Genomic DNA, 20,948 nt, shown 5'->3' on the forward strand with positions numbered 1-20,948 from the left:
TCTGTGCTGCAGTAGGCATGGTGTGAGGTGAGTGTGTCTGTGCTGCAGTAGGGCATGGTGTGAGGTGAGTGTGTCTGTGCTGCAGTAGGGCATGGTGGTGTGAGGTGAGTGTGTCTGTGCTGCAGTAGGCATGGCTGTGTGAGGTGAGTGTGTCTGTGCTGCAGTAGGGCATGGTGGTGTGAGGTGAGTGTGTCTGTGCTGCAGTAGGCTATGGCTGTGTGAGGTGAGTGTGTCTGTGCTGCAGTAGGCATGGTGGTGTGAGGTGAGTGTGTCTGTGCTGCAGTAGGGCATGGTGGTGTGAGGTGAGTGTGTCTGTGCTGCAGTAGGGCATGGCTGTGTGAGGTGAGTGTGTCTGTGCTGCAGTAGGCATGGCTGTGTGAGGTGAGTGTGTCTGTGCTGCAGTAGGGCATGGCTGTGTGAGGTGAGTGTGTCTGTGCTGCAGTAGGGCATGGCTGTGTGAGGTGAGTGTGTCTGTGCTGCAGTAGGCATGGTGGGGTGAGGTGAGTGTGTCTGTGCTGCAGTAGGGCATGGTGGTGTGAGGTGAGTGTGTCTGTGCTGCAGTAGGCATGGTGGGGTGAGGTGAGTGTGTCTGTGCTGCAGTAGGGCATGGTGGTGTGAGGTGAGTGTGTCTGTGCTGCAGTAGGCATGGTGGGGTGAGATGAGTGTGTCTGTGCTGCAGTAGGGCATGGCTGTGTGAGGTGAGTGTGTCTGTGCTGCAGTAGGGCATGGTGGTGTGAGGTGAGTGTGTCTGTGCTGCAGTAGGCATGGCTGTGTGAGGTGAGTGTGTCTGTGCTGCAGTAGGCTATGGCTGTGTGAGGTGAGTGTGTCTGTGCTGCAGTAGGGCATGGTGGTGTGAGGTGAGTGTGTCTGTGCTGCAGTAGGGCATGGCTGTGTGAGGTGAGTGTGTCTGTGCTGCAGTAGGGCATGGTGGTGTGAGGTGAGTGTGTCTGTGCTGCAGTAGGGCATGGCTGTGTGAGGTGAGTGTGTCTGTGCTGCAGTAGGCATGGCTGTGTGAGGTGAGTGTGTCTGTGCTGCAGTAGGGCATGGTGGTGTGAGGTGAGTGTGTCTGTGCTGCAGTAGGGCATGGCTGTGTGAGGTGAGTGTGTCTGTGCTGCAGTAGGGCATGGTGGTGTGAGGTGAGTGTGTCTGTGCTGCAGTAGGGCATGGCTGTGTGAGGTGAGTGTGTCTGTGCTGCAGTAGGCATGGCGGGGTCTGAGCTGGAGGTTAACGCAGTGTTCCGTTCCCCAGGCCTACATGGAGGATCACCTGCAGAATAAGGACCGGCTGGCTCATGAGTGGGAGGCCTTGTGCTCCTACCAGGCCGAGCCCAGCTCCACCACGGCCGCCCAGAGCCAGGGCAACACCAAGAAGAACCGCAACCCTCAGTCTGTACCCTGTGAGCTGCCCCTGCCCCCATCGCTGCCACTTCTGCCTCTTCTTCTGTTCCGTCTTTTCGTCTTCGCTCTTTGTCTGCCCAGTTTGCATACTTTCCTTTGGTCCAATTTCATTGTCTTTTCATTCATTGTGACATATGAGTATTTTTCTTGTTTTATTGCAGATGACCACTCTCGGGTGAAACTGAAGCCGGAGATTAACACTTCCAGGGCCGACTACATCAATGCCAGCATCTTAGTAAGCTATTCCATTGGTTACATCACTGTTAGCATCTTAGTAAGCTATTCCATTGGTTACATCACTGTTAGCATCTTAGTAAGCTATTCCATTGGTTACATCACTGTTAGTCTCTTAGTAAGCTATTCCATTGGCTACATCACTGTTAGCATCTTAATAACCTATTCCATAGGCTACATCACTGTTAGCATCTTAGTAAGCTATTCCATAGGCTACATCACTGTTAGCATCTTAGTAAGCTATTCCATAGGCTATATCACTGTTAGTCTCTTAGTAAGCTATTCCATAGGCTACATCACTGTTAGCCTCTTAGTAAGCTATTCCATAGGCTACATCACTGTTAGCATCTTAGTAAGCTATTCCATAGGCTACATCACTGTTAGCATCTTAGTAAGCTATTCCATAGGCTACATCACTGTTAGCATTTTAGTAAGCTATTCCATAGGCTACATCACTGTTAGCATCTTAGTAAGCTATTCCATTGGCTACATCACTGTTAGCATCTTAGTAAGCTATTCCATTGGCTACATCACTGTTAGCATCTCAGTAAGCTATTCCATTGGCTACATCACTGTTAGCCTCTTAGTAAGCTATTCCATTGGCTACATCACTGTTAGCATCTTAGTAAGCTATTCCATTGGCTACATCACTGTTAGCATCTTAGTAAGCTATTCCATTGGCTACATCACTGTTAGCATCTTAGTAAGCTATTCCATTGGCTACATCACTGTTAGCATCTTAGTAGGCAGTGCTGTTGACTCCGCATTCTCTTATTTAGCCAGGGATGTTTTTTTCATCCTGGCTGTAAGCGCTGTGGCATGAGTATGCCCTCATGAGTGTGAGTCCATTTCCTCGTTAATAATCGCACGGTTACAGTGACCAATGAGACATTGCCCTGCCCCCTGAAGGAGATACGAGAAGATTCTTTGTGATGTTTGTGACCTTTGACCTGAAACCTCACTGTGTCCCCAGATTGAGCACGATCCTCGAATGCCAGCTTACATCGCCACCCAAGGACCCCTGTCCCACACTATCGCTGACTTCTGGCAAGTACGTTTCACACTGTGAGTGCTTGTGCCTTGTACATGTCGTGTGTGTGTGCGCGCGGCTGATTATGGTGTGTTACACAATATGTAGTGTGTTTGTGTGTGCACATTTTGTCATTGTGCATTGCAGATGGTGCTTGTGTGTATGTGTACAGTAATAGTGGTCGATGGTGCAGGTGGTGTGCGCAGTCATAGTTAGTGTGTGTTGCAGATGTGTTTGCGTGCGCGGTGCAGTGCTGGTGTGTTGCAGTGATACTGATGCTGTATTGCAGATGGTGTGGGAGAGTGGCTGCACAGTCATAGTGATGATGACGGCTCTCGTTGAGGACGGACAGAAGCAGTGCGATCGCTACTGGCCTGATGAGGGGTCCTCCCTATACCACGTTTATGAGGTGAGTGTCTGCTGTGGGTGTGTGTGTAGATGTGTGTGTATAGTGTGTGTGTGTGTGCTTTGTGCACGTGTGTGTTTAACAATGTGACACGTATCTCAGGTAAACCTGGTGTCGGAGCACATCTGGTGCAATGACTTCCTGGTGCGCAGTTTCTACCTGAAGAACGTGCAGACGCAGGAAACGCGCACGCTGACGCAGTTCCACTTCCTGAGCTGGCCGGCCCATGGCATCCCCACCTCCACACGCCCTCTGCTGGACTTCAGGAGGTACTGCAAGATACCGTCTCTGTCCTACAGGACACCTTGTGTACTGAATTCACATGAAAACACTGAGGACTGTGTGTACTAACATACATGCACGCACGTGCACACACACACACACACACAAACACTTTCTCAGTCTTTACCCTTTATGCATCCCTTTCTTTTCAGTTCTTTTCCTCTGCCTGCCTTTGTTTCTCTGCCTGTCTTTCTCGTCCTCCTCTCTTTCTCTCTCTCTCTCTCTGTCTGTCTTTCTCTTTCTTGTTCTTTCTCTCTCTGTTTGTCTCTTGCTCTCTCTCTCTCTTTGGCATGGAGGTCTGTAAGGGTCGTGGGCTTTGCACATGTGTCAGTGTCATTTTTGCGATTTGCAGCTAGTGTTCTGGGTCCAGTTGCATAGTCACAAAAATGATCATTGGCAGATGTGACTGCAGCGGGAGGGACGCTGGCCGGATGGCCCATCGCCCTCACCCCTCCCCCTCTGTAGGACTGGGTGATGCTGCCTGTCTATCAAATATTCCTCCCCCATTTAAACATGCACCCAATCACAGCTTCAGCTAAGCCTGCCCTCTGCCCTCTTATCTCTCAGGGTGCACTTCCTCCTCTCCCCTGGACCTCTGCCTTTCGCCTGTGCAGAGTAACACACAGCTCGCGTACACAGTTCACAGTAAACTGCAATACTAATCATGTGCTGGTTAATAATGCCGCCCATATGAGTGATGTCATTTCCTGATCACATCACATGACGGATATTTCTGTCTTTCTCTGCCTCTTTATTCCCTGTCTCAATTTGACTCTCCCCCTGCCTCTTCACCCTCTCCCCCCTTTCTTCCATTCCTTCCATCTTTATTCTGCCTCTCCCCAGGAAGGTAAACAAGTGCTACAGAGGACGGTCCTGCCCTATCATTGTTCACTGCAGGTAAACTGATAACTGCAATATATGCATTTTCCACATGGTGACAGCAAAGTCTCTGGAAAAAAGCAGATAGTACATTTTGTTCAGTGTTGAAATAGCTGTAGGCGGTCATTGGCAGCTACTCTGGCCAGTAAAGTGTTGTGCTGTGCACAGATAATGGGTTGTGTTTTCTGTCTGATGCAGTGATGGCACAGGGCGGACTGGGACCTACATCCTGATAGACATGGTTCTCAATCGCATGGCCAAAGGTGAACATCAACCACCTGCCACCTGCACTACATTACATTTCATTACATGCACTTAGCATATGGTCCAGTGTGGATTACTGTGTAGGAAATACTGTACCTGAAATACATAATTCAACATAATTAATATGTGCAGTAGTGCCACAGCTGTCGGACGACATTGGAGAGGCCAGTGATTTGGTTAGCCTATGCTAACCAAAGAATTGCTTATAATCTGCATGCCACCTCAGTAGATACAGTTGATAGTTTGACTGCATTTATTAGTTCAACAGATTTTTTTTTCCAGTTTTCTGAGAATTCCCCAAGTAATTATAAACAAAGGCCCATATAATCTGGATTAATAGATTTTAATTGAATGAGACAATATTACTTCATTGGAGCTGTTCAGTTCTTACTGGATGTTGCAAAGAAAACAATCAGTAAGAAGTCATCCTTGACACTTAGAAGGGAGGACAGACTAGACTAAGAACTGCTCTACCAGAGTTTTTAAATTCAAACTACTTTATTTTGCGTTATGTGCCCTTTTTATTATACATTACAGCAGGGGAAGTGTTGCTGAGGATGGCTTGAATACAGAAATGTCTGTCTTGTTCCTCTGAAGTCTTAATCAAAGATTATTTATGCAATATGTAGTTTTTAACCATGTTTTGTGAAAAATATCTGTGTATGTGTTTTGAGAGACGTGTGTGTGTGTGTGTGTGTGCGCATGCGCATGTGTATGCAAGTACTTACATGTGTGGTTTGCGTAGATGTAGTAGTAGATGTGTATATCTGTGTGTTATACTTACACATGTGTCTATGTGGATGCATTAGGAGCTGTGTATGTGTGTGTGTGTGTGTGTGTGTGAGAGATACTAACACGTGTCTATGTGGATGCATTAGGAGCTGTGTATGTGTGTATGTGTGTGTGTGTGTGTGTGTGTGTGATACTAACGCGTGTCTATGTGGATGCCTTAGGGGTAAAGGAGATCGACATTGCAGCAACCCTGGAGCACATTCGTGACCAGAGACCGGGCATGGTGGGCACCAAGGTACAGCATCATCCACAGCGCCACAGAGCAGGGGCAGGGAAAACCTGCGTGTGTGTGTGTGTGTGTGTATGCGTGTGTGCGTGTGCGTGTGTGTGTGTATGCGTGTGTGCGTGTGTGTGTGCCTGCGTATGTGTGTTTGCTTCCGCTCGTGTGTATGCGTGTGTTTGCTTCCGCTCGTGTGTGTGTGTGTGCGTGTGTCTGTCTGTCTGTGTGTGTGTGTGTGTGTGTCTGTGTCTGTGTCTGTGTGCATTCGCACACATACTTGTGAGCGTGTGACTTTGTGTGTTCGCATGTTTATGTGAGCCGTCTCCCCCTCCCCCTGCAGGACCAGTTTGAGTTTGCTCTGACGGCCGTGGCAGAGGAGGTCAACGCCATCCTGAAAGCCCTGCCCCAGTGAGCTGTGCCTCATGCCCGGCGTGCAGCCTTCATCACTGCTTTTTCCTCTTCCTCACATCCTTCCTCCTCTTCGTCGTGGTCTTCCTCTTCCTCACAGCCCTGTTCTTGTCCCTCCACTTTGATCCACAAGTGGTCACAAGGGGAATTATCTGAACACGAAGCCGCGTGTCCCCACTGTCTCAGCTCTGAGATAAATAGCACAGGGCTCCCCGATGGTGTAGCTGGCTGAGGCTCTTGATGGTAGTACAGCACTGTGCCCTGTTTCAGGCCGGGCCAGTGGTGACTGACTTGGGAGTCCTGTGCTGCAATGTGTAATTCGCTCAGTCCCTTGTTGCAGACTGTAAAGTGATACGCTAACGTGTGCAGCTAAGACAGCGCTGAAAGGATGTTCCAGCAATGGGACGGGCCTACAGGTATAAATGGGCATTCCAACTTGTGAGAAAAGGCAACGGAAAATTAAAATAGTCATTTTTCTTTCTCCAGTGGGTGTCAGGGTAATTCATGGACCCTGTTCTCATGGGTTAACAACTCGGTCAACATTAATGAACCCTTCTGTGTAACCTAATTAATGACTTAAGTGATGTATCTAATTTTGGCCCATAGGAATACTGGTCCCCTAGGACCAGAGTTCAACAGCTGCTTCAGGGACATCTTCCAGTTGGCAGTGGTGAAAGGTTCCAAAATAATTGTTTGACCGTTTACCTCCCTTGAACTCTCTGGTCCACGGAACCTTACGAGAGTCAGCACAGATCTCACGTTACCTTTGCTTTTAAGTCTGATAATTCCTCATGTGACTGGGATAAGCTCCTATCTTGGGGATGGGGGCAGTCAGTGGCTGGACTGCTTGTCTTTTTTCATTATTGGTATTCTAGCTCACTCCTTCCTTCAGGTAAACATTCTTGTCAGAGTACCTCTGTTAGTGTCATGAAAGTGTTATACATTCATATACACACTCTTTACCTCTATATTCTTTTTTAACAATCATACTGTTTTAAAATGTATTTCGCCCTACTACACATATGTATATATACTTTAAAAGTGGGAGTGGTGTCATCTCAATCGGAGCCTACTCACACTTATGAATGTGTTCAGAGCTGTTGTCTGGGAAGTTTCACAAATCCCGCCCCCAAGGGTACTGATGGGGGGTGTGTCTTATACTGTAGGAAGTTCCTCCTCTCTTTTCCTTAGATACAGCAACCCTCCCCACTCGTTATAGTGAGTGATTACTCTGTAGCATTCCTTGTATCTGTCATAGACAAGTCAAAGATAAAATGACAAAAAAAACAGAGAAGTAATACTATATGGAAAAATAATATTATCTTTTCTAACTTTGTGATGAATAAAGTTTGTGAAGTGGTGCAACTGCAGTGCGGGGGTCTGTGTGCCCTTTGTTTACGTGCCTGGCCTGCCTCGACCTGGTCACTACGTTCGCACAGCCGTCGTCCACAGGATGCTGAGCACTCTGGGTGACAGTGATGAGTCCGCACTGCTCCCCAGAGAAAGGCCATCCGGCCATTGTGGCTGTTCATTATTCCGATGGGGAACCACAAAGGCTCAAGGCATCGGTCTTGTTTGGTGCTATTAATAAATTCATTGCACTGGGGAGCAAATACGGCACCGAGACTCATCCTTATTCGGTTCACTGCCCTGTTCGGACACCTTTCAAAGAGGTTTGCTTTCTGAGGTTTTGGATGTGCGTGTTTTTTATGTTTTCCGCATCGAGCAAATGCAGCACTGCTACTGTATGCTCCCTACACTGCGCTTACTGTATGCTCCAGCTCTCAGTCTCCAGGTTTCCTGTGGGGGGGGGGGGGCAATGACTGGCTAACCTGTGCTCCCTCTCAGACATACACTGGGCTCTGTGGAACCCAGATTAGGCGGTGGGTGGTTATTACAGTAAGTAGAGCTGGAGGTAGTACTGCACATGCTCAGCATAGGTGAGTACCCGCAAAAAAATGAACCTTGAAATCACTTGGACAGGTTGGCGTCATAAGATTCTGTCTGACAAATAACTGCAGGCTCTTGAAGCCCTCCCTTTTAATCGCATAGTTCACAGATCTGATCCTGTGTACAGTGTGTTGTGGAAATGTTAAAAACGGAACGTAAAACATGGCGATTAGCAACTGCGGATAAATGGTGCTCTGCGTGTGTCTCTAGTGCAGTGTATTAACTGACTGTTGGAAAGAGATATGATGTAAATAATGCATTTTTGCCACTAAGTTAAAACTCTTGGCACCCGGCCGTAGGTCCCAACCCACATTTTGACAACCAGTGCTTCTAATCACGTGTACAATGAGGTAATCACTCTTGCGTTTGGGTCGCTTTCACAAAACACTGCTATGATTCACGGTAGCAGTGGCTTTCTTCTTCCCTTTCTTGTCTGCACACCAGAACACAGAGGCTAAACACACTTCTTTATAAAACACAACTATATTTGTTCAGTCTTCCATGTTATTTCCAGTTATTTCGGTAAAGCAAGATTACAGATCAGTATATAAGCAGGAATCCGGTCTTGCTCTCAGCTTGTACGCTCGAACATCTGCACACTGCTTTCTCCTTCTCGTCTTTTTTTTTTCCAAATAAAACTTTGAAAAGTGCGGGTCAGTAGGAGAGGGGCGGCCGAGAGAGAACGAGAGCGCACTGGAAGCCTCTGCCTGTTGAGAGCAAAACGGACAGGGAATCAGTTAGCTCACACCCCTCCCCCTCCCCTCCCCTCCCCTTCCTCAAACCTTCCCATCATGCCCGCACTGTTGCACAGCACACCAGGGCCATGTGACTGCAGAACAGCCAATGACACGGGGATGTGACAGAACTGCACACACACACTCTGATTTGGTGCAGAAAGGAGAGCAGTGGCGAAACTGAGTTAATCAAGTGTGCTGCAGACAAGATGCAGTTCTACTTGTGACAAGAAGTGCAGGTCGTTGTTATACCCTTGATTAACTTCATAAATGTAGCTACTGAGTAACTTCATTAATATAGCTACCATAAACAACCCCTATTGTATATACACACACACCCTTTTTAAACTGAGTATCTTCCTGCATTTCTGTATTTTCCTTAATATATTAATCTGTGTCCTGTCCCTGAGGCGGCTCACAGAGACACACACACACACACACACACACACACACACACACACACACACACACACACATACACACACACACACACACACGCACACAAGGGGCAGATATGGCTGAGGGTCACAGGAGGGGACAGGGAGGTGCGGTTCCACACGCGGCCGTGTGATTGGCAGACCGAACGTTACCTGGAGGGGCTGCAGTGGCCAGTCAGCCAGTGAAAGCCTGGAAGTCGGAGTCTGAAAGAGCAGGAGAGTGAGAGAGTTGAGGCCGGCAGGAGATGAAACGGGACGGGGGTGGGGGGGGGGGGGGGGGAGGCTCTGTCACACAAGATGGCGGGAGAGGACTACGGCTGGGTTAGGATGAGAGCGCACGCGGGGGGAGAGCGCGGGAGAGAGAGGGACGAGGGACCAGCCCGGTCAGCCCAGCTCGGGGGAGGCGGGCGTGGGTGACCCGGGGCGTGGGTGACCCGGGAGAGGACTCTTGTGGCTGATGAGGCCGAGCAGAGCGGCAGCAGCGATGGGATGGGAGGCTCGCCGGCGTGCGATCTAACGCTGCCGAGTTCACACAAAGGACGCCGTGAGGGAAAAAGGTGCGTTTCACAGCCCCGCCCCCACATCAAAGGTTCGCCTGATTTCCACCTCTCCACCTGCTTTACAGACGCCAACTCCATTACACCACCTGCCTCTAACATGCCTATGCAACCATTACACCCCTCCAGTCCCAATACACCTCTCAGTCTCATCCCTGCTACACCTGCCCTCCCTCCCTCAGACAGACCCCGCCCTGACAGGCGCTCGTTGGCGTGGTTACGCTCGATTCGGTCGTAAGAAGAGTGCATGTACTCGTGTTGCTTTAACTTTCTCGTCGTTTTATTGTTTTTTGCGTGTTTAACTGGCAGTCACAAAGAAATAATCAGCAGTTACAACAGCATTTTTTTTTTTTTTTTTCTTCTTTTAAATATAAAAACAGTTAACAGTAGGAAATGCAGTTTCCCTGTGTAGTCCGTGAGCACAGCTCTCATTAAGGGTGCAGTGGCAGTGGAGGAGTTAATGTGCAGTAATACTCTGTAGTAGGGTGTGGGGTAGAGCGCGTGTACAGCGGCAGTCCTCTGCAGTTAGGGGAACAGCAAAGAGTAATTGTGCTGTTCACGCATGTGAACGTATTCTGTTTTATTGCTGCATGAAATATTCACTGATTTAAAAAAAAAATGTCCTCCTATTGCTATTCGATGTTGTTTCAATGGTTCTGTCAGTTTTTAGAAGCAAAGATAAATCATTTCAGTGATGAAACGGCAGAGGATATCCGCTGAAATGTCAAATTTGTAAATACAAGCAGTCTTCCTCAATCCCATCATGCGCCGGCGCTGTGCTGGATATTACACAATGACTTACACTCACTGACAATGCTGCCAAGCACAAAATATTTTTTTTAAACATCGCTTTAAAAACAGGTCAACTTGCGCTTTCACATTGTCAGCACAAAGCAGACTATCACATTAGCAGCGAATCTGAATTCTGTTGGTTTTATCCCGCCACAGCTTGGGTAAGGAAGCTTGACACAGCTGCTAATCGGATGGCCGTCCCCACCAAGGCACTAAACAACAGACAATTTTGTACATTCTTGTTCTCATCTCATATACAGGAGCTTGATTATAGCGTTATATCATATAATTATAGCAGTTAACATTCATTCTTTTCCCCCTCTCTTAAAAACTATTCAATTGCACATATTCCCATCACAAATTATTGTTCGAGGGCTGTATATCAAAACATGTTGGTTTGTCTCCTAAGAGATATGCTGTAAAAATTAACACTAGGGGAAGGTTTAAGGTACCTTAAAAAAAAGCCACCAAAAGGAAGTAAAGCTATGCAAAAAAGAAAAATGCATAACATGTCCACTCACAAAAATTATTTACAATTCTTAATTATTTTGGGAGATATCTTGGTATCCCTCCTCAATCAGAAATTCCTCTCCCACCATAACGGGCCTCATAAAGTAAATCTGAGAAACTGAAAGCCCAGGGCGCTGAGTAGACCAGGGACACAGGCGGACAGGTAGAGTGCTCACCTCAGGGCAGGCACCCTTGCCTTGTCCACTGAAACATTCACAGGATGTAGGAAACAGGAAGTAAATGACCAGTTAGCTGCTAAAAGGCAGGAAGTGGGCGAGCCCTACTCTCTTAACTTAACATTCCCAGGCCATCGGGTCTGTGCTGCGGTTTCCCCAAATTTCATTGGGTAATTGTACTATGGTAAGTCATTTCTTTCATAAACAAGTGGGATAATTACGCAAAGAGGCTGGAGAAAAGGCCAGCAGGAATTGTTTGGCATTCAGTGTTGGTGGTCACTCTAGGAAAAGGCAGACTTGTCATTTCTTCTGAGGTATGGGAAGGCCTTGTGCATCCAGCCAATACAATACTGACACAACAGTTCAAAATCACTATGAAACATTCAGTGAGCCCGTCACTCGGTTAGTTACGATATTACCAGCTCTCACCCGTAGAAATGACCAGCTCTACAGCGGAACTTTTCCTCTACCACGAGAAAAAGTGGCTGCACGAGAGGCACAATGCTTTTACTTGCAGCCAAGACACTATACTAACTTCAGCAGTGTGAAGGCCACTGTCAGTTCCATGCTAGGAGAAGAAGACACACTGAAAAGGACATGCACACCCCCCGTCCCCCCCCCGTCCCCCCACTGATCTGGGAACAGTGCTGCTCAGCACATCAGGCATCTGTACTTCTTTTTCTTTTTGATGTTCCCGTTGGAATCCCTCCTCCCATCCAGTGGGGGCGCTGTAGGCTCCAGGGCGCTATTCTCCTCCGCTTTCCCCACGGGCCTCCCCTCCTCCCGAGTCCTGTGGTGTGTCACCCCCGTCCTCTCCTCTGCTGCTCTGGGCTGCTCCCTGACTACCGTCCCGCCTCTACCCCCCTCTACGCCCCCTGGCTCCCTGGCCCTGCCCCCCTGCTCTGTGGCCACGCCCCCAGCACCTGTGATCACATCGGCAGCCGCTGCGCGCTGCTGGGCCTCCAGCTCTGAGAGGCTGCAGGCCAGGGCCATCTGCAGGTCTTCATCCTCCTCCTCGTCCTCGCTCCCATCGGGGCAGTTGTAGAAAGGGGCGGAGCTGAAGGACCGCTGTGCCTGGCCGCGGGAGCTGAGGCCGGGCTGCTCCAGCAGGTAGCTCTCCTGTCGGACAGGCTGCTGCGTCGCCGTCTGGCTCGGTAGCTCCCGACGACTCAGCTCCAATGCGAGGGCCATTTCATCCTCAACACCTCCAACAGGAAACAAACACGTAAACAGGACCCTGCATAGCACGTTCACAGTGAACTCATCTTCTAAAATACATGTTTTAAAAACCCTCAGACTTATAACCTACACTTGGAACACCCAGCATAAATATGCAATTGCTTACCGTATTGCTGAGAAGGTCAATATACTTTATTTACTTAGGCTGCAATGTTCTGTTATAACGATTTCTAAATTATCAGAAGCACACTACTGCTGGCCTCTCACAAAGCTGGAACTTCTTAATTTCAATCATTACAATCAATCAAGAATCAATAAATAAAATAACTTTACAACATTGGTTTCCATGGTGGTAGCAACCATATCATTTCACTACGCAGGCACATGAGTTGGTTGTCCAGTCATTGCCTCGGGAGAGTATTTTTGCCATGACGGGATGCAGCATTATTTTTAAAAAGCAAAATTGATTTTTATAAACCAATAGCCTCATGTCCCAATACTGTTTTGTACCAAATGCACATTACGTTTTTTCTCCCAACTGTAATAGTCTACTTTATTATTAAAAACCGCCCCTTAATTTAGGCAGTGGTGGTTTGTTCCTCCGAAACAAATCTGAACTTCAAGTGAACTCCGGTGGAACATTTTGAACTGTCACCGACCGTTGCAAAAGCTTGAAAGGTTAGTAACTATAGGTATGGTTTTCACATAAATGTGATTTTTTTATGTAAGAATAATTATGTTAACTTGAACGAATGGTTATTTGTCTGTTAATAGGAATGCTATGTATTCATCAGTACACTGATATCAAGGTATGTTCGCTATCTGACTAGCAAACGACTTTAGCAGGCTACGGTAATTCATTTGACTAGTATAACGTTTGGTGAAATATGAAACGACTGTCGCAAGAATCACGGCTCTTACGATATATCGGACCAGTGTCAGCTTTGACCGGATTTATCTACTTTTTATTTGCCGAGAATATTATATGCTCTGTTGATTAGTAAACAAATTTATTTTCTTATTTGTATGTCAACTGCCTGGCTAACCAAGTAGAAAGTTTTTTGCCTGTCCCCATCGTATCTCCCACGTACCGGTGGCTGGGTCGCTATTTCAAAAAAAGATTTCTGAGATAAACGTTGTCTAGTTGTAAACTCTAGATTATGAAATGTTTCATATGAATAAATAATTACGGAAAGACGGGGAACTGAGTGTTGAGTTTCATGCAGCTATCGATATATTTAAACGTTTTTAGTGAATGTGTTTCTTTCGGTGACCGGTCATTTAAAGGGATTTGGTTGAAGCCCCTTTAAAATATATATTATATTTTCGTTAAATGTTTTCTGTCAAAATGTAAAATTGGCCCGATAGCTGGGACCAATGGATTCAGGCTTTGAACACTGCGTGTACCTGTGGCTGCGGGGTGACACAGGACCTGTGTATAGTCTATGTTCTGTTAAATAAACAGTAGCCTACAAGTTAAGCAAAGAGTGACTTAAGAGCGTTCTTGTCACTGATGTGCCAATAGCATGCAGGCAGCCTGCAGTTGCCCCTTTGACCTGAGGGGTCACTCTTGCATGAGATGGCAACAAGCCTGCTGACTGGAACAGTCTCTTTGGGCCACTAGCATACAGCCAGGGAATGTGATGGTCTGGATTAGCAGGTGGATGTTAGGAAGAGTATAAGTGTGTATAAGGGAAATCTTACCATTAATCAGGATGGTCTTCAAGACCCCGTCCTCTTCAATCTCTGTTCTCTCCTGACCATTCTCTCGGATTCTTAAAAAAGAAAAAAAAGTTATCACCACTATCGCTATGGTTAGCGTTGTCATTCTTATCATTGTCATCATCAGTGTTGTGTCTATTAACGTAGCCATAAATCAGAAACTGACTTTTTGGTGGTGGTACGTTTCCCGTTGATGATACGTGTGGATGTGGAGACGGACTTGAAGTTCCCCATCCCTCCACCCATCCCCCTGTCCAGTCCCCCCATGGAGGAGGAGGAGAAGGTGGTGAAGTCCACTGAGATGGACAAGAGAGAGCAAGAGAGGGATTGTTTAGTTTAGTTTAGGCTTTTATTACTATCAGAAACTTTACTTGCAAGTTTAGGGGTTACTGCTATGTTGCCTTTGTCTTCCTGTGTGTGGTAACCTGTTAGGCAAACATGTCAAAGCATCTAACTGCCAGTATGGTGGAGATATTTGATGATTCTTGGGAACAAATTTGGAAATGAGGACAGGTTGTCTTCCTGCAACAGGATTGTAATTTAAAAAATTTTTTCAAAGCTGTCAAGGTATTTCTGCTTGTACAGGAAGCTCTTACCAAACCACACGCAAAGGAGTTTGGGAATGGTCCGAGTTGTTGATTCGGTTTGCGTTCAGGTGAGAGTTCTATAACTTGCAACTGAATTCTGTTATGCAGCAGTATTCACTTTTTGCACTTGGAGAGCTGCAGGGGTGGTTTGTTTTTGTTTTCGCCATAAAACCAGCAGCCAGTTGTACCCGAGAGACCAGGTTAATGAGCTGTGTTTGCGGCTTTAATCGTTCCGTTAAGTGCTGCGCGGCAACAAAACCGTAACATTCTGCGGCCTCCAAGGGCAAGAACGGGCGTGACCGTTGACAGGGAGGAACGCACCTCCGGCCGACGGGAAGGAGAAGAAGCGGCTGGGTCCGAGCCGCGAGGCGCCAGATTGCCCGTGGAACCCGCCATGCATCCCGCCAAAAGGGAAGTCGTCTGCTGAGCACGGGGGGGCGGGGTTTAGGGTTAGGACAGGCGGAGGGAACGAGAATTCACAGGAAACCATAGAAATAAAGCACTGAGTTCTGTGTTCTGTTTGGCCATGCCTGGCTCCGGCCTTGCAGTCTCACCGAAGAAGCTGGCAAACGGATCCTGGCCCCCGAAGAACTCCCGGAAGACCTCGTCCGGGCTGCGGAATGTGAAGGTGAATCCTGGGAAATCTGGGCTGGAGGATCCACTGGAGCCTGTGGGTGAGGAGAAGGAGAGAGAGAGAGACATGGGGTAAGACCGGAGAAAACAAATGTGCAAAAAATATTTATCATCTTTACAATCAGCAGTGTCACGAAATACTACACACTTTCTTTAATGGGTCTGTTGTGGGTTCTTAAATGTGTGCAATGGGGAGTCTGTCTGCTTTACCCACCTGAACTGGGCACGCCATCCTTGCCAAAGTGATCATACGCTTCTCGCTTGCTTGCTGAGAGAGAGAGAGAGGTAAGCACAGCATTTGATCTTCAGAAAACTAAAGCAAAATTATGATTTATAACCACTTTGTATTACATTTATTGTTTCCTGGTTTTGGGGTTCCTGGGCTTGTTCCCACTTGGTAGTCAATCTGCTGACTCAAAATCCCAGGTTGGGCACTGCTGCTTAAACCTTGCCTTACCCCAAAGCTTATGCCCAGCTGTGCATACAGTGGGTTCATGTGTTTCTAAACCTGATTCACAGTTAAACAGCATTCATAATAATAGAGTTCATAAGTGTTAGTGAGTGCTTACTGTCAGACAGAACTTCATAGGCCTCAGCTATCTCCTTGAACTTCCTCTCTGCCTCCTCCTTGTTGTCCGGGTTCTTGTCTGGGTGCCACTGCAGGGCTAGCTTCCTGTACCTTTATAAGAGCACACACACGCAAGCGTGCACGCACACAGAAGCGTCTGGCGTTACACCTGCATCACACGCAGCAGGCTAATTCAGTCACACAGACTGGGCTGGGTGTATTCAGGTGGCTGTGACAAGCCCAGCAAGCTTCAGTTACAGACTGTTACAGACTCGGCTGCCCTCTTATGTCTTTCTAATCTGACCTGTCCTGGACTTTCAACTGTGAGCCTGACCCTGCTCTTCATGACCTTGTCAGTGGCAGAATCTTTCAATACTTTGCAAAAGTCAAACGAATGTAATACAAGCATCGACTAATCATTAAACCTTTTCAGTGGTGTGATTTCGCTGTATATCTCCACTCCTTTAGTCTTCATGCATTCATCCATTCATCAGACATTCATCCTCCAGAGGGTACAGCAACACAGCACTGCTAAAGTTCCTCAAAAACTGAGAAACTAATCATGCGTGCCTCTATAGGACACCAGTGGAGGACACAGCAGCATTTGCAAACAACCTATCCAGGCATGCGCGGTGACCTGTACAGAATAAACCCCACTCTGTGCTCATTTTAAACAATTTATTCAAATATGTTACTTTGTTTTAATGAAATATTATGATGATATTGCAATATTACAAAAAGCAGTTGCAACTAAAAATATTCTTCAATGACATATATTGTCATGCTGGACCCCTGTAATTGTGTGTTACAGAAGTATAACAACTGCTGGTGAGAAGGCTACAAGTACTGTAAGACTTTGTTTGCAATCATAATTTGAGGAGGATATAAATGCCTAGTGAAGCTATACACTGATCAATGACAAGTTGAAGACCACAACAGCAGTGGTTCTCAAACCAGAGGTGGGTAACCCGGCTTCAAAGAGTAAAAAGACTGACCATGTATTTGCGCCACCAACATGCACTAAACCAGCTGATTACAATAATTAGTTCTCCTACCATGGTGAAGAGTTATGCTAATTAGAATCAGCTGGTTTAGTGCATGGTGGTGGAGCAAATACATGGTCAGTCTTTTTACTCTTTGAAGCCAGGTTACCCACTTCTGTCTCAAACCCCTTACTGGGGACCCCTGTGTTTGCTAGTTTTCGCTCCAAGCACAACTGCAATCCCAGAATTTCATCTTTTGAGGGATTATTTACTCTCGTATGCAGCTTATTGTCAGAAATAGCTATGCATGCCAGGAAGAATAAAAGTAGAATATTCCCATTGTGCATATTCAGCTACATTGTGAATGATTACATAAAAACGGGTTTAAAAAACTAACTGATCAAATGAAAGCCTGAGGTGAATCCTAACTGGTGAAAGTGTGAACACCTGACCACAAAACATTTGGTAGATAATGAAGAAGGTCATAGACAAAGCAAATCATAATGCACCAAACCTGCATTGTGTTAAATATCTTTAAGGAAAAATGAAGAAAGAACTTAAACACGTGTTCAACAACCTTAAACTGAGCAAAAGATTGGCTTTAAAAACAACCAGCATAGATTGTGGTCCCCAGGACCCAGAACCACTGATGTACAGTATGAAAATTTCTTCCCTCATAATACCAAGTACACCAAGTACCACAGTGTACCAAACCAAGAGACCTCTAAGTCTAGGTATTGAGCGCCACTGAGCTTGGAGGGCCACCTGGTTACTTACGCCTTTTTGATGTCTTCTGAGGAGGCGTTTCGCGACACTCCCAGAACGTCATAGTAATCCACCATGTCTTCCCCCCTCACCCTTGCTGCCCCTGGCGGAAATACACAGCTTTGGTGTTACAGCCGTCTGCTGCTTTTAAACGCTGCCACCCTGGATCTGATGCTTTCCCTAATACTGCAGTGCCTACACCATACACACAAGGAATTCAGATATTCAGCAATGTCTTTTTTTATGTTTTTTTATATTAATAAGCCTGTGTTTTCTAATTCCTACCACAGGAAAACATGCAAGATCCATGTGATACAAGTTTATTCATACTAAACAGAAAGGGAAAAAAATGTTGATGAGAGGCAGTTCAAAAGGAGGAAAAAATGATTCATAATGCCGCACATTGTTGTGTCGACCTTTGATAATTATTATGCAAGACTCTTATGTAAGAGAGGTCCAGCTCTTCATGTTCATGAAATATTGTGATAAATTGTTAGAGTGATTAATTTCATTTTGTATGTTCCCAGTTGGCTGTTTTTCTGTAAGTAATTTCTGAACCATAGTTTGTGAGAAAATGTGTGTGTGTGTGTGTGTGTGATACAGCAGATCACAAATTCCAATTTCAGAAGCCTATGTCTAATGGTGCAAAATTTGAATGATCATTTTGTATTGATGTACTTGTGAGAGCACAAACAGAGAAAAGAGTTTTAGGGTGTCCTTTGTCCAGATCTCAGATGTAGTCCATTGGCTTATGTCACCAAATCCCACACACCCCCCCCCCCCCCCCCTCCATGTACTGTAAAAGATAGCACAGATGGTAGCACAGAATAAAAACCCGAAAATTCCTTAATTGATCAGTATACATCCCCTTTGTATTAACAATTGAAATTTGGCCAGGTGTATTCCATTTTCTTAAGATCACACGTAATATGTTATGAGGTTCACCCATGTTGATTATGAATCCATTTGTGTTCAGCTGAATGCTTGCAGAAGAAGAAATTTCACTACATTTGTGAGGTCTGGCATTTGAAACAGCAGATCTCATCAGCCACACTGGAACTGCCGGTGTAACTTCAAGACTAAGTTGTTAGAAAGCAAAACGCTGGTTATTAAAAGATCTGCAAAACCTCAAACCATTTTAGGAACGCTGTTTTACGTCCATTGTAACAAAATGGAAAAAATACGGCACAACCAAGACACTACCAATATCAGGCTGCCCTACCAAACTGAGGAACCAGATCATATGAGAAGGACAACTGTCTGAAATAAGAGGCTAGCTACACCAAGGGCAGAGTAGTGGAGCTCATGGGCTCATCAAGTTCAACTGTTCAGAGATTAACTTGAGCACTTCACAGATTTGGCCTATTTGAGACAGTAGTTTGACTGAAGCCACTTCTGAGAGAGGCCAACAAGTCATGCCTGGAGTTCAAATCTATATCGGCAAAGTTCATATAGACATACCTGAGCTGTCATTGCTGCAAGTGCTTACAAAGAACTGAGTGTTGCCCAGTAGTAGCCTAGATTGTCAAATTTGGTACTCCCAAACGTACTAACTTCTTTGGGAGCCTAATTGTGGTGTTTTGATCCATCCGAACCAACCAATTGAAGGCAAAATACAGCCAGTAAGCACATAATAGATGGGGCCATTCAGACACATACAGCGATTTCTTTAAACCACAGGTGCCCTTGGAGATACAATCTACACCCCCCGAAGTCGCCAGAATCATATTGACAACTGCATTAACCACTCAGTTTTGAAGCTGCGTCCCTTGCTAAGCAGTAATCGATTTAGACATTATAGTTATTAGCAGGTAACGTGACCGAGGAGTCGTACACCGTTAAATAAATTTTAACTCATGTTGGTCTTTACTGCGCTCCCGAGTCGCGACATTTGTATTCCGATACCAGCTGACCAAAGGGGGTTTCATTACGGATGACAGTCGGCTGGTATTCCCCCCCAGCCTGGCTGTGAGTCTACACAAGTCTGGAGTTCTCTGGAAACCGGACACATTGTGATGTTATTTCCAGCTCAGACTCCACGGTTTGTTTTGTCGTTATGGCTCCTAACAGCTGCGGCCTCAGAGAACACACAGACGCCCAATGAAAGCAAGCACAAAACCCCCTAGCCTTTAAATGACGGTTATTTGCCAACCGCTGGAATATTTAGCAGAACAGTGTCAAAAGCCGAAGCCTTTCCAAAATTAACTGATATAGCACGAAGGCAAAATGACAGTTGCATATAAAGAAACAAGCTGATATCTGGCTGTTAGCTACCTAGGTTAGTCAGTTACATTACATAGTAGCCTAAATGTTAATAGCTTGTTACCGTAGATGTTACCTTTTTTGGAAGTATATTCAGCAAGCAGATGCAGAGTCTCCTCGCAGTCTTAAAACGGGAGCAAAGTATTTTGGAAAGTCGCTGGAATGCTCTGCGTGAGAATTGATACGAACGAGTGTATAACTCCTCTAAGGTACACCGCGGTGTAATTCCGGGCTATACGTCCCTCAATGTCCGTCTTGTTGGCCGACTGAGGCACATAACTTGTCACGGCTTTCCCACACCTAAATGTCCGTACCCGTATGCCTTTATTCCTGGTTCGGCTCTTAGCCCTGCGTCACAGACAGCTGAGCCGAAACGTCCAGAAAAAAAACGGAGCACCCAGAATATACCAGGGATAATTCGTGTCAGTGTTTTGAATCGTCACCGACTCCGCCTCTGATTTCGCTAAGATTAGCAACTACGCCGATTGGCTGATCGTGTTACAGTGCGTCAACATCAAATGTTCATTGGGCAATAGTGTCGCTTGTCGCACGTTAGAGTTCAAACGAAGGCACGATGAGACGAACAGGCAGCATACTTGTGAGTGTTGGGTACAGCCTAAAATTGAAAGCACTGACTGCGTCAAAACACCGCACAAGTTTTACATCGGAATCTATTTATATGAAGGAGTAAGTATTTTTATCCATCCCCGCATATTTTATGCCATATTCGATTATTTTCCGTTAACTTAGTCAACACATGCTACATTGGATGTCTGTTCGGTGTAGCACCATTAAGTCTAGCTGTGCTTTTAGAAAACCAACACACAAACTGTCAAATGGCCTTGACTATAAAGCGACGGTGAAAGGATAAAAAAGATTTTAAAAAATAGGCCGAAGTAACTGAATGATAGAATGTCCAAAGAAAAATGACAGCATAAACGGAAAATTATTTCTACAAAGCAATTGTTTTCACGGGATGGTTAAATGTTGAGATCCAAGTCCAGTTTTAGGAATGTGGACTCCGATTAATCCGTGTCAGTTTATGCATTGTATTCCTGTATTCTGTCTTTCGCAGTGCTGCTAGAATCGCCTATTAAGACGATTTGCTAGCTAGCCACATCAAACAGGCTACACATTTGTCTTGCGATGTAAACAAATCAGCTGAAATATAACTGTGTATT

At 46.0% G+C, this 20,948-nt stretch overlaps 2 protein-coding genes across 7 annotated transcripts in view; one reads left to right on the forward strand and one right to left on the reverse strand.

Moving 5' to 3' along the window:
• LOC118214064 (receptor-type tyrosine-protein phosphatase-like N) overlaps positions 1–7,282 on the forward strand; it is a 40,937-nt gene extending 33,655 nt beyond the window's left edge. For both annotated transcript variants that reach the window (XM_035393537.1, XM_035393539.1), the window contains exons 14-22: positions 1,249–1,396; positions 1,559–1,632; positions 2,605–2,682; positions 2,951–3,070; positions 3,170–3,336; positions 4,193–4,246; positions 4,427–4,491; positions 5,446–5,519; positions 5,845–7,282. In XM_035393537.1, coding sequence (XP_035249428.1) covers positions 1,249–1,396; positions 1,559–1,632; positions 2,605–2,682; positions 2,951–3,070; positions 3,170–3,336; positions 4,193–4,246; positions 4,427–4,491; positions 5,446–5,519; positions 5,845–5,916 — 852 coding nt within the window. In that variant the 3' untranslated portion in view covers positions 5,917–7,282. The remainder of the gene's footprint in view (positions 1–1,248; positions 1,397–1,558; positions 1,633–2,604; positions 2,683–2,950; positions 3,071–3,169; positions 3,337–4,192; positions 4,247–4,426; positions 4,492–5,445; positions 5,520–5,844) is intronic.
• Positions 7,283–8,326: 1,044 nt separating this feature from the next.
• dnajb2 (DnaJ heat shock protein family (Hsp40) member B2) lies at positions 8,327–20,228 on the reverse strand. Of its 5 annotated transcripts, none has more exons than XM_035393058.1 (11): positions 19,844–20,215; positions 17,518–17,608; positions 15,759–15,868; positions 15,404–15,457; positions 15,111–15,224; positions 14,878–14,979; positions 14,136–14,265; positions 13,952–14,022; positions 11,992–12,273; positions 9,187–9,237; positions 8,327–8,569 (listed from the first exon to the last, which is right to left on the reverse strand). In XM_035393058.1, the coding sequence occupies exons 2-10, from the start codon at positions 17,580–17,582 to the stop codon at positions 9,209–9,211; spliced, it is 957 nt and encodes a 318-aa protein (XP_035248949.1). In that variant the 5' UTR covers positions 17,583–17,608; positions 19,844–20,215; the 3' UTR covers positions 8,327–8,569; positions 9,187–9,208. The 5 variants fall into 5 exon arrangements, with proteins under 5 accessions (XP_035248949.1, XP_035248950.1, XP_035248945.1 ...); XM_035393059.1 differs by having other exon boundaries at positions 14,878–14,976; positions 19,844–20,212; XM_035393054.1 differs by lacking the exons at positions 8,327–8,569; positions 9,187–9,237 and having other exon boundaries at positions 9,849–12,273; positions 19,844–20,221.
• Positions 20,229–20,948: the final 720 nt, after the last annotated feature.

This window comes from Anguilla anguilla, chromosome 15, assembly GCF_013347855.1.
Source record: "Anguilla anguilla isolate fAngAng1 chromosome 15, fAngAng1.pri, whole genome shotgun sequence".
Lineage (NCBI taxonomy): Eukaryota > Metazoa > Chordata > Actinopteri > Anguilliformes > Anguillidae > Anguilla > Anguilla anguilla.